The 13,641-nt window shown below is 36.4% G+C and overlaps 1 protein-coding gene across 3 annotated transcripts; it reads right to left on the bottom strand.

The window, feature by feature from the left end:
• Positions 1-6,500: 6,500 nt before the first annotated feature.
• On the bottom strand, positions 6,501-13,177 carry LOC139735444 (uncharacterized). Of its 3 annotated transcripts, XM_071646199.1 has the most exons (5): positions 13,017-13,177; positions 12,153-12,297; positions 10,939-11,028; positions 9,007-9,106; positions 6,501-7,934 (listed from the first exon to the last, which is right to left on the bottom strand). In XM_071646199.1, exons 1-4 carry the CDS (start codon positions 13,134-13,136, stop codon positions 9,054-9,056), a joined length of 408 nt encoding a protein of 135 aa, XP_071502300.1. In that variant the 5' UTR covers positions 13,137-13,177; the 3' UTR covers positions 6,501-7,934; positions 9,007-9,053. The 3 variants fall into 3 exon arrangements, with proteins under 3 accessions (XP_071502300.1, XP_071502299.1, XP_071502298.1); XM_071646198.1 differs by having other exon boundaries at positions 6,501-9,106; XM_071646197.1 differs by lacking the exon at positions 9,007-9,106.
• Positions 13,178-13,641: the final 464 nt, after the last annotated feature.

Below are 13,641 nucleotides of genomic sequence, written 5' to 3'. Positions count from 1 at the left end.
GTATATATTTCTGTGTTGTTGTTGTTGTTTTTAAGTTTTAAACAAGCACATTTTCTCTGGAATATCAGTAACCAATATATAATATGTTGCCATGGTAACATCTGTGTCAGAGAGGAGTTAAATTTATAATATACTTAAAGTATATTCACACATTTATTTTTCACTAATTTGTATGCTAAACATAACAAATTGAACGCGTCAACCATTATGTTGCCACCGGAACTGTCATGTCCTTTACCTTGAATATCTAATATATATTTATATATGTATATATATATATATATATATATATATATATATATATATATATATTGTATAGATGTGAATTGCCAGGCTTGAATCTTTGTGTGCTCAGTGACTTGCGTTATGTTTTGATATGAAAGTGTTATGGATATTCCAAAAAGCAAATTCTCGAAAGTCGTTGTCATAGCAACCACCCTGTTTTAGAGGAAATATGACTCTGGATGACACTTCTTTTAATCATCTGAATCGATATCTCCCGCATGAGACCTTGTCAAAGTATAGCGTTGGCAAGACGTCAGTCTCTATACGTAACTCAAGCATGACTTTGATACTGACTTTCACGAGACGAAATGCAATGATTACATTATTAGTTTGATCATGGACCCTCTGTCAGTAAAATCATTGGTTCTGATTGACTGATAAGCTGTGGTCACTGACTGTTACCATGGCAACTGTCACAGACTGACAACTCGTCAGGATGATAACTTCCATGAAACGGTGCCTTGATTTTGGACTCCGTTTTTGGCAATGTGGATGGGCTGATTGAGGTAATGGATTTCTGGTCGTGCTCCGTCAGCTCTGACAACGAACGTGATTTCAGAAATTTTGATAAATCCATGTGGAGAAGCAGTCATCTGTGTCCATATGAAGGTACCCATGTATATATATATATATATATATATTGTGTGTGTGTGTGTGTGTGTGTTGTTTAAAGCTGATTGTGTAAATTGATGTGAGCATGATTATGTTGATATCCATTTACCTGTCTCTGTCTCTTTGTTTGGGTTTTTCAAGTTGATGATATCCTTCGTTTAGATCCTAAAACAGGATGACACAATTCGGAGAAGAGGACGCCTTAAACTGACTCACAACACTTTATGGCCTATTATCAAGAAGTAATAGTGACTACGGTGACATGTTCGCCTTGAACGTACGGGTCACACAATGGCTGTCTATGTACAGATGCTATTACCTATTTAGTAGGATCTGTGGAAGCTGACTACCTATTCAACACCACATATCCAGTTTGATTCCAAATTCGAACAATGATGACGAGTCAAACGCTAAACATGTTAATCACCAGAATCATAGGGAAAAACCGGCTCATGAATTCTAGGTCAAGTATTGATCAGGATCTTTAGCTAACACACACACACACACACACACACACACACACACACACACTCGCATAGAAAACGAAACTCCCACCTCTTATCTTGGCCCTCAAAGAAGGCAGCAAACGTAACTAGACATTCAGGCTTTAGCTATTAGAATGATCGAGAGAAAATAATATTTATTATCTACTTTATGTTATGTATATAAGAAGACGAATTAAGAAAAGAGAGATAAAAGAGAACTCCATTCAAAACTAGACCCCAGAATTCATGAAGAACGACTTATTAGGTGATCCTTTCCGTCAAGAAATAACTATTTTGAGCTCTTAACATAAAACGCGTAGAAAAGAAATATTGGATCAACTCAAGATGTCCGTATTTCAGGATATGATTCATTGTAACATAAACTACATGTGTGCAAAATATAGACGTTTTGACTCGGTTGACCCATGGCACTTTTTTTTTTCGTCCTCACGTAAAATTAAGGGGTGCGACTTTTTGTTGGTTTTGTGATGCATGGTCACATACAGTGGTACAATCAACGTGAAAGATAATACATAAAGTGACTGAAGATAATCAAAAAATAACAATAATAGAGATTGACATTAATCGTTGTGTCCCTCTATCAATCTTTTTTTTTCTTTTCTTGAAAAATTACAAACATTTGGTTTCTTAGAGCAAATACAGGAATATAAAAAAGAAATGTTTGAAAGGAAAGACAAAATATGCAAAATATCCAAATGTTATTATTTTGGTGCAGCAGTAATTACATAATATACAGAAATGGCACATGTTGCTTGCTTTAGAAAGGAAAATCTTTTCCATTGAATTGAATTGGAAAATCTTTGCATGTATTAAAGGGTTGGTACAGTTTTCGTTCAGATGGTGCTTCAAGTTTCCAACGTTTTGAGATGAGGACTGTTTGTGATCATGCGATTTTTTAATGAAATATGAAAGAAGATAAAATTCTGCAAGGAATTCAAAGTTAATTGGATGAAAATTTCTTTCGAAATGGCTGAGATATCCCAAACAAAGCGATGCTAATAAAAGGGGGACCCAACATTTTTATGATGGCTTCGTTTTACTTTTTTGTGGATATCTACGGCCATTTCAAAACCGATTTCAATCAACTAAACTTTGATTTCTGTTAGAATTGCATGCTCTTTAACATTACATCGAGCGGAATAAGTATCTTTCAAAAAGTTTTTTTTTGAAAAAGGTAGAAGGTGTATCCTCACCTCAAATAATACTATACCATTCTTTTAAGCTCCGAACTTGTCCTTCACTTATCATAAGTTGCTGCAGTGTTGATGCCGGGCTGAAATACAGTGGACGCATAAATCTATTTGAAAAGCCTGTCCCAACATGTGAATGTAGAATAAAAATTAATTTTGTTTACTCCCCGTTACGTGAGTTGATTCATTAATGACAATGAGCTAATCGAGGTGATGACTATATCGATTCCTGAAGGCCATGCTCCATCAGGTCTGCGAAATATGACTTCCAAACTTTGGACTGAAAAATGGCGAGAAGCATTTTCCACAGCTCATTTTCATCAACGGTGAGAACCAGTCTGTGGATTTGAAAGCACTGCTCCATATTGCTTCCAGACTAGCCCTGCTGAAAAGAACACAGTGTGTGTTCCACATGGTACGAAACACACTGTGAGCACATTGAGAACACATTATGTACACAGAGTAAAATCTATTCGCACTGTCAAATTCGAGCGTTTGAACAGTGTATGAACACATTGTGAACTAGAACAACACTCTGAGAGCGCAGACCTCCGCCAAGCAGTCACTTTCCACCGATGATCTTGCTCTTCCCAAATAGAGTTTTCTCCTCTCCACCACTGGGGGAAAGCTCTTTTGGGTCTTCCATAGAGATCAGTGATTTCCACCCATAGGTATACACGCTGTGAAATCGCCCAATTTCCCAATATAGAAACCTTTGTTACGTCATAAACTCTCAGTTGCGCGGCGCGCCAGTGCCCTGTCCCTAGCAGAAACTAAATCACGCATTTTAGAGCGCTTTGAAAATCTAAAAAAGTGTAGAGCTTGAACTCCCAAGTTCATTGTCCCTACCTGTCAATATATCAAAAATCCTTCATAAATTCCCCAAAAATTCTTGGATCACTACCAAAATTTAAACATTAGTAGCTTGTGTCATAGTCAACCCTTCCTGTAAGTTTCATCAAAATCCGTTTACTACTTTTAGAGTTATTTTGCACACGGACAAACAAACTAACACACAAATCAACAAAGCAACGGTAACGAAAACATAACCTCCTCCCTTGGCAGAGGTAATTATCAATTATTCACAGTGAGGCACAGAATATTACCATGTGAACACTGTGCGAAAACCAAACGACAGTGCCACTCATCTCCACACTGTTACAGTCGAGCGTTTTCACATTAGTCAACTACGTAATCACACTGTGATCACACTGTGATACCGGGAGAAAACAAACAGGAATTATGAGAGGACTGTGTTTTAAGTAAGTCATATTTATGACAATTTGGTCTGCTTTATTTGTAGAAATAAATAAATACCTTAAAGATAATCGTACTAATAAAGATGCTGTGCTCGAAAAATACAATACCATAGGACTGATGACAATTGGATGACACGAAATATAATCAAATTTATTCATATTGACAACATGAAAAACTGTTGTTTTTTTTTCTTGGTATTTGTAGGTGTTAAATATAAAGTAGCTACAAGTTTTCATGTCAGCCAAGTTACCATCATTTTCTATGAACGTTGTGTATTTGAAGTATGCATCATACCAGTAATTTTATCGTGTTCTTTCATAAAACGAGAAAGGAGTATATAGCGGTGATATTTTGTAGCAGGTATCTGCTGCTCCTCCTGACTAATTCACAGCCGCACAAAGCTGATTGGAAAGCACCGTCCTTGGCTTGTCTGCAGAAATAAATGACAATACATTTGGATATTAGACGCCATGAGGTGATACTCCTATTAACTCGACAATACTAGCAATAATAGGTCCGACCAGCCATTGTTATGATGATGATGATGCATTTTCAATGTCAACGATCCTAATGGCCTAAGTGCTCATGTGTTTGTTTGGTAGGGTCATACACAACGCCCACAAAGCTGTCTGATATCCAATTGGTCAACTGCTTATCACGTGACGCGCGGTAAGACGTAGGCCCCACTATTGCATGTTGTTACTGTAGGCGTGCAGTAGTTTTGGATATTCCACTTGTTCATCTACAATCACCTCATAGCAACAGAATATAACTTTTAACGTCATCCTTTTAATGACAATGATTTTGATAGCATATACAGTTTCGCCATTAACAAAAAGAAATTGACATGCTGAAGGGTTTTCTATTATGTTATTACACTTCCCTATTATGAATATTATCTTTAGTTTCTGGATTTTCAGGCAATATTTATGGTAATATAATAGTAGAAACATACAAATTCTTTTAAGATGACAAAATCATAGGACTGATGACATGAATTTATAGTCTATCAAAATATTTATGCTGACAACAGAAACATTTGTTTTTCTTTCTTTGTACTTATAGGTGTTATAAAATAGCTAAAAGTTTTCATTTCGTGTCAGCCAAGTGGCCATTATTGTCTATGAACGTTGTTTGTTTGAAATATGCATCATACCGTCCAGTCATTTTATCTTATTCTTTCATAAAACGAGGAATGAGTAGCGGTAATATTTTGTAGCAGGTATATCTGCTGCTCCTCCTGACCAATTCATAGCCGCACGAAGCTGATTGGAAAGCACTGTCCTTGGCTTGTCTGCAGAAATAAATGACAATACATTTGGATATTAAACGCCATGAGGTGATACTCCTATTAACTCGACTATACTAGCAATAATAGGTCCGACCAGCCATTGTTATGATGATGATGCATTTTCAATGTCAACGATCCTAGTGGCCTAAATGCTTATTTGTATGATTGTCAGGGTCATACACAACGCCCACAAAGCTGTCTGATATCCAATTGGTTAACTGCTTATCACGTGACGCGTGGTACCAATGAACGTGATTCATTGTCACTTGTAACTTGTGTAGTGTGGACGCTGAAGCACACACATGACAAAAGGACACTCAGTATATAGGACCTACACCTGCATCACTGATTCCCGAGTGACGACCCAGATAGACAGCGCCACGTACGACGTAGTGTAGAGGGTGACACTAAGATCCAGGGTTGAGAAATTTTTGAAATCCCGTTTGACCAGGATATCGCAAGGCATTTTGTGGGCATGCGATGTCGTCACCCTTTTCATAGATGAACTAAAGTGAAAAAAAGCATCTTTTTTTTTTCCTCTCTCTCTTTCTCTCCGTAGGCATATATGGGTCAGAATTTTGAACGATGTACAATTGAGCCAAAACAAGGCAAAATTTAAAAAGTAGGAAATTCTCCAAATCATTTATCTTACCTGAAAGAGTATAACTCAAGCTTTAATATGAACCCAATTATACTAGGATTTTCCCAGAGGAACAAGTTTTTATTCACCGCGGAAGTTTACCATGTCCAGAGCAGCGAACGTCCGTGAGGAATAGTACTGCACATACATTTGAATACCATTTAACATAGTTTGCAAAGATCTGATTCAGTTCAAAATCGTAACGAAATATCTTAAGGGACATGTGTACGTGTTTGCAGAATATTAAGCTTGTACTCTTAACCTGTACGTAATGGCAGACAACTGATGATTTAACTAAATTCGTCATTTCTGTTAAAATATTGCTCTTCCGCTAATCACTTTCTCCACTTTACGCGCATTTTACAGAAACTCAATATTTTGACCTCTTATTTCACTATCCCATACTTTAATCCTCACTCCCAAATAATAACACACCTTTTTAAGATGTATCTGATCTAGACAGTCTCTATAACCCAACAAACATAGCATAGTGTTCATCACGGAGGTTCGCATATAGCTCACGGACGTTCGGAACAAACAAGATATTGCACAATGCAGCTCTCTTGAGTTGGAAATGCATTCTACTCACAACAAACAGCTGCATTTCATGTCGAGAACAAACTTTTCTGCAAAATCCTGAAAAGATATTACCAATTCTTAATTGTATAAGCTTGTTTATCTTCTCATACTGAGGAATCAAAGAAAACAATTGTCCATCTCTCGTAAATGATCGTACAAACGTACGTGTAATCTCAGTGACGTAGTCCATCCTTGAGAACGAATATATTTATCAAAATTTCGTTATCATGAAGTAAAGATTCAGGTCCTAAATTTGTTAGCTAAAGTCTACAATGCAATATTTGCTTATAACGAACATGGTCACAGCTAAGATTATGACAAAGAATTAACATAGAAAAAAAATAAAAGAAAATGATCTCCGTTACAGAAATACGAATTTTAGCTGGAGAGGGTAAACAGGAAGAAATCCCTCTGCGTTTGCTCCCTGCGTTACACACTGTTACCGAGGAGAATTTGTGTTATTATATTAGTCAGAAATCATATTAGGTTCGATACTGCGAAGTTTCGTCATAACAAGACACAATAAGTCCATATAACTTGGATGGATATTTGTGACTTCGATATTAAACAATATAGTTTTTTATAACAAACATTTTGTAGCGCGTCATTTCGGAGGCTCGTTATTCATACAGTTTGTCAATACGAAAATTGATAGAGTTCGTATAATCATGAAGCTTTTTTATTCGGTAAATGATAGGAATCTCCGAAGGTTAATCGAAAGGTTTATTAATTGGAACATGAAAAATCAGGTTCGCTTATCCGAGTGTGGAGAAACAAGTTAACAACCAAATCCTCCAAATTTCAAAACCTCATGATAACCGTTTTCACCTAAACGAATATCAGGCCCATTCCACTTTTAGAAGAACGGACCTAAAAATAATGAACCTTGATATTTATTTTTCGGTTTAACAAACTTTCGGAATAAGAACATTTTTAATAACATACATCCTGAAGTAACTACAAACATTTGGATATTCTTAGTAACGAATCTTTGGAAGAGCGAACGTATCAAAGTGCAACCTTAAACCTATTCTTAATCATTACTTTTTTAAGATGTGTTTTCAAAGTAAGCACAGAAGCACAAACAAATTGACGATCTCTCTGTCTCTTAAATGTAAAATGAAAAAAAAAATCTTGGAAAGAATTACAAATAAACATTGCTTTTCATTGATGAGTATACAAAAACAACATGTGATGATAAGCGGAGGATTTGCGTGTTTTCATCAGACAATAATTGTATACTGCATTATTTTTGTTCGGTTGTGACGGCATTTCGATGAATAAAAAAATAAACAAACAAACAAAAAATCCTCCAGAGGAATTTGGTATAACGGGAGTGCACTGGCAATTCTTATCTCTGTGTGTTGGAGCTCGATCCCTTCTCTGTTTCTCAGTCATTTTCATTCAACTGCTTCCACGTCCTTTTGAAACTTTTCCGTTTCTTCTTCAACACATGCCCATTACAGACTTCTTCCGTCATTATCCTGAATGTGATTGCGTAGCACTTTTCGGATTTGTCTCGTCTTGTTTTGTTTTGTTTTTGTTTTCTGTTTTGTCGCAGCATGTTCCGGCTACATAGGGAATGAGAGAAAAATCGTCGTGAAGAGAAAAATAAGAATGAATTAAGGCATTTAATATCATGACAATTACAGCGAACGTCCGTTATGGAGACCAAAACTGGATATGTTCTGTTTGAGACGGCAGCTACCATACTCAAAAGATAAACACTTGGAGCATCTGTCACTAAAAAGTGGCACTGTTCTTCTTTCTCCTACTGTGTAATCCATTGACTTATTCTACCAACGAACATCCGTGATCAAAACTTTTTCCGTTTGTTATTACAGGTAAATTGAGTGCTGAACGTTATTCACTTTTGGGTATGAGCGGCTCGGTGATTTGGTATTATTTTCAACTAACATTAACCTTATGTTCAGTGATATATTTGTAATTATCAGAAATTTCCTTTCTCGGACAGAACGTCCGTGAGAGAAACTTTCAGAACCTTTCAGAACAGTACAAATTGTCTCCAGATCCTCATTAGAAAGAAATTTAAATGCACAGAAATTACAGATTACGCAAAATTCCATTTTCCTATAACTTTGTTTTCAGTGTTAAGCTGTTTTGTATAATTAGAGGGAAAACAAGCGTAAAATTGTGAGTAAATTTTCAACTGTTTGTTCATCATAATCACATAACGCCTTAAAAATTCTCAAACTACTGCTCTATACTCATTGTTTACTTTGTAAAACTTTATTTGTCGCTATTGGAGCCAAAAGTTTTAAAGAATACAGGACACTTTCGGGACAAGTTATCCCTATCGGTCGGATTGCATACGTCACGGACGTTCGTTCTACTACTAGGGGCATGTTCCAGGACGGATAACTAATCGGCAGAGAGTACCTAGCCTTCTTAACTCTTTCAAAAATTTGAAAAGGTATTGTTAATGCAAATTATAAGAAATTTGACATCCTAACAACATATGTATTGCTCAGAGGGGGAATCAGGAGGTGAATTTTCAGAGAAAATATTAATTATTTGCTTGGTTTACGGTGAATTGCATGGTCCAAAAACTGCGGACGAGCCTCAGTAAGCTCCAAAAATGACATGCAGCTCCTAGGCTAGAGAGCCAAAGGTAAAATGTACCTTCGCCATCAAAGCAAGACGGTGTCCCACTCGAAAACGTTTTATCATCACGGACGTTCTTTTTTTCTCGGAGGTGCGTCTAAAAATATAATTTCGGTTCCTATTTGACAAAGGATGGACAGAAATTCAAAACAAACATATTATCGTGTCGCTAGATCTTAGCTGATTACGACTCAGAACAATATTGCCAATAACGTTTAATGGGCTACGATCTTTATTAGAAAATGGCGGAAGCACGTCCGTGACGAAAACTGAGTATAATTTTGCATAAAAGAATGTTACGTCCCATGCACAGCCAGCGGACGTACAATTTTTGCAGGATATGTTCATTAGGTGGAACACCAAATTTTCGTATATATTACAGTTGGGACAACAAAGTAGAATTTGCAGCAGCGATAGAAATGAAAGCATCACGGACGTTCGTCTGTTTAGGGCTTTGATATTTCAATTGTTCTCTGTGATTTTATACGTGCTCATAAAGTTCTTATAATTTTGTGGTACAAACCCATGATATGTCAAATCCAGAACATGGTCAGATATTAGATGCCACGTACCATAAAAAAATGCAGATCATTAGTTTGAAAAACAACAATTATAGTGAAAATAGCGTTTTTACCGTATCTTTACATTTTAAGTTCTTGTCAAATGAAAAATATCAGGGAAAAGTCAACCAAACCATACATTTCCTGAAAGGAAATTTACCAATCTTTGAGATGACATGAAAACATTTGGTTTCTTAGATCATCCTGGCGTGTTCTGAGGGAAAAAATGTCATAAGGTGCGAAAATTGGCAATTGTACATCGTTCTCACCCATATGATAAATATATATATATATAGATATATATATATATATAGAGAGAGAGAGAGAGAGAGAAAGAGAGAGAGAGAGCGAGAGGGATGGATAGACAGATAGATATAGATGTATATAGAGGTATAGATATAGATATAGACATAAATATTGATATATGGAGAGATATAGATATAGACATGGAAGAAATGATTTCAGTGCATTGAGATGTTCCAGAAATAAAAAGTGACAAAGTGGATTTGTGTACATGCTGATGACAAGTCTGCAACCTGTAGACCAACACCATTCCGATTTTCCAACTGATTTATTTATTTATTTGGGTTTTTTTTTTTTTTTTTTTCAGTAGGGAAGCTCTGGTAGTGGCGACAAACACTGTTATTCTCAGACTGAGGCCCTGCACATATACATCACAAAATAAATATTGTAGATACATGAAAAACAGACATAACGATACTACACAGTTGCGGTACACTTACAACATGGCCATATTGTTGAGTATTGAGCAATCATTAAATTCTAAAGTACACTTGCAAACACGCACACACACACACACTAACACACACACACATACACACAAACGTACACACACACTAAATTTGACGTTGCTGAGCAAATGAGAACTCGACAGATGATATTATGAGACAAGGTATATTGAAATGTGCCAACGAACAAATTAAAAGAAAAACTGGACATAAGCAGTGACTCTATTAGCAAAATAAGGAGCTGTTTATGGACATTTTCAAGTTTTAGAATGACAAATATCCAAAAAAAAAAAATGAAAGGTAGGTTGAAACAAGTACATGGGATACAAAAAAAAAAACAACTATCGAAGTTTACATAATCACAATACAAGATACATAACTTATATACGACATCATACACAAACTGTCAAATAATAATCAGTCAAATATCAATAATATTACTGCGGTACAATAACAATTGTGGTACAATCTTCTTCCACAATATCAATACAATAATTATCGTTCAGAAAGATAATGATGATTGTAGAATGATTATAGATATGTAAAATACAGGGAGAATATTCATTGGCATTATATGAAAAAAGGTGAAATATCTTGAAAAACTTATTTCACAAGGAATTGGAGGTTGTTTGATACTGTACCTTCGGTCTCCCGAAATTCTCTCACATCATATTTGAAATCCACTGTCCGCTCGTCAGCGAGGGCTTGGTAAGGTGGGATGTAGCCGAATGCTGAGAGAATTAGGCAAAACTTTGCATTAATTGTGATACAAAAGGCAAAATACAACTCCGGAACATTTACTTTGGTAACGTATAACCCGACTCTTACGTAAGTAGCAAAAATGAAAGTGATAGAGGCCCTTGCCTCTTGGGCTTGATTGAAGGTGAAGGTTGAACTTTTGTTAATAGGGGACTTGACAATGACGCTAACTATATCTAACCCACCCCAGACCCCCTCCCCCCCCCCCCCAAGAAAAAAAATATATCTTATTCATATATAGATTCAATGCATGCAGAAACTTCAAAACTATGAAGATATACCACGTGAAAATTTGACCAAAACCGCACAATGGGAATCGTTCAAATTTTTGAAATTGTGGGTTCCCCAATGTTTCTTTCATCGTTGAATCAACGTACGCCAACGCTAGTGTTTGGAGCTACTAACTAACCTTATACAGAGTGTAAACTGTGTAAGTTAGAGAGCAGATTTCTTTCAGGCCAGGTAGTGGTTGAGAAATGTTTTGATAAAAAAAAAAAACATCTCAACAATCATTCAAATATCGTTTAGTTGCAAATTCATCGACACACATTCAATATTCGCAGCATGACAAATATTGTGCTTATAAAACACAAAACACAAGAAATGTATGTTTACCATAAATATTATTCTTTTCAGTGTCAGTGGATATCAAGGTAAAAGATACAGGCCCTACAATCAATCTTTAATCCTTTGACTTATTGGTAACACATTAATGTCTGCTGAGGTTGTGTAGTGTTACGGTTCCTCTTCAACATTGCTATATCTAATAGTGTTTTTATTCGCTTGTTTGTTGTTTGCAGGTCACACATAATTTCGTTCTCTGGCTATGCCGTATCCTTAAATCATGACTGGTGATTTAAATGTACATGGTAAGCTTACTGAGTTCGCTCATAGTCCGTTACCCGGAAAAGGGTAAAATTGGTTTAAAGTACACGTATAAATGTCGGCTTGCTTGATGCTGTCACGAGCATTAAGGCATTATCACTTTGCAAAGTCCATGGTCAAGAATAGCATTACACCCGTATTTTTTATTATCTTTTTAATCTAAATATTTAACCACTGTGTCGATCCAGCCTTGTTCCTTATAGCATCTTACCTGTCTGCAGAAGCCATTTAGCCAGCGGTAGCTTGTTCATAGCGCGAAAAACATCCGAAAGGTATTGCCTGGCTTCCATTCGAGTTACATCACCCTGTAGGATCATCCACTCATTCAGCATGTTCGAAATGCCTTCTTCGGTATTCTTTCCGATGGATGATTGATTTAAAGTACGATTAATTGTAAACGGATTAAGAGACATAAGTGTTTGCGGCTGATTGCGGTATCAGTATAAGTTTAGAAACTGTACGTCTGCACGACAGACGAACAGTTTTGAAACAACACTTCTCAAGGTTACTCCATAACAACTTGAAAAATGAAGATTCAACCATAAGCAACAAAATCATGTATTCTTTTCATCAGAAGCATAGAGGGAAGTCCTCGCAGTGATACGCACGCGGTAGTGCCTGAATATGATTATACAGTATTATGAGGAAAACAAAAATGGAGTCTCGAGTATAATTAGAATGCCATATACATAGTTCACAAATTTCCGCCCGCCTGGTGTAGGATATTAACATCACATTGTTAATATCACTGTGAAAATTCATAAGCATGTATTTTCATCTCTGACGAACGGAGAGGCCCCGAAAATTCGAATTTGATTTAAAATCAATGCAATTTATTAGCATTCAACCCGTTTGAGTTTGAGTTAATTGATTTAACCACGATAACGGTTGGTTTTTGCTGCAACACGCATTTTCCATAGACTCTTACCCGAGTGCACCGGAGCGATCCATCAGAAACAAATAAATGTTGGGAAAGTACAAATTAGATATTTCGCACCGGTGTCAGTCACTTATTGGAAAGTATGCTGCGGGACACATGTGTTGTAGGAATGTATGAAATGATAACAAGACTTACGTTGTTATAGTCTTTTTTCTTTTGCTCGATTTCAGAGTGCTTGAAGCCGAGGCGAACACCCAGCTCCAGCCACTCTTCTGGGTAAATCTTTCTAGCCACTCGGCTCAAAAGTACATCCATCGCTGCCACTTATGTATCCGGTCGTCATGCACTCATTTTACTGTACCTGTGGACATGCGAAATAATCATACAGTGTAAATCACAAATCACAAGTATAATCACGTAGGAGTTTGAAACGTCTGCGTTGTCTGGCTTATGGACTACGATAAAAGATGACAGAGACAACGGATAAATATGAAATACAGCGGCAAAAATATACGAATAGAATTGTCATAAGTACTGTAGGTTAGAATAATACCAATAGAACAGGTTAATTCCATTAAGGCAAATACATAGGAAACTAATTTGACAGAGATATTAGAATGTCAACAGATTAAAATGTTAGTGATACAATTATGCAAATTGAATAAACTCGAGAGATGTTAAAATACATTAACAAACATAATAGATCAGGCCCGTAGCCAGGGGGGGTGCGTCGGGTGCGTACGCACCCCCCCAAATTCTGAAAGGTCCACTTTTTCATAATAACGGTTTTTAGCAATTCTCAAGATAACAATCCAAATAA

The sequence above is a fragment of the Diadema antillarum genome, unplaced genomic scaffold, assembly GCF_040938485.1.
Source record: "Diadema antillarum isolate AM-2024a unplaced genomic scaffold, OU_Dant_1.0 seq00000580_RagTag, whole genome shotgun sequence".
Classification (NCBI taxonomy): domain Eukaryota; kingdom Metazoa; phylum Echinodermata; class Echinoidea; order Diadematoida; family Diadematidae; genus Diadema; species Diadema antillarum.
This window is presented reverse-complemented; position numbering and strand designations above follow the sequence as displayed.

What these genes read in the sequence shown, in the direction of transcription:
- LOC139735444 (XM_071646197.1), bottom strand. Translation starts at nt 13,136, where the DNA reads ATGGATGTACTTTTGAGCCGAGTGGCTAGAAAGATTTACCCAGAAGAG. An exon ending in AGAAAAAAGACTATAACAAC is followed by an intron (nt 12,298 to 13,016) that starts GTAAGTCTTGTT and finishes TCCATCGGAAAG; the next exon opens with AATACCGAAGAAGGCATTTC. An exon ending in TAAATGGCTTCTGCAGACAG is followed by an intron (nt 11,029 to 12,152) that starts GTAAGATGCTAT and finishes TAATTCTCTCAG; the next exon opens with CATTCGGCTACATCCCACCT.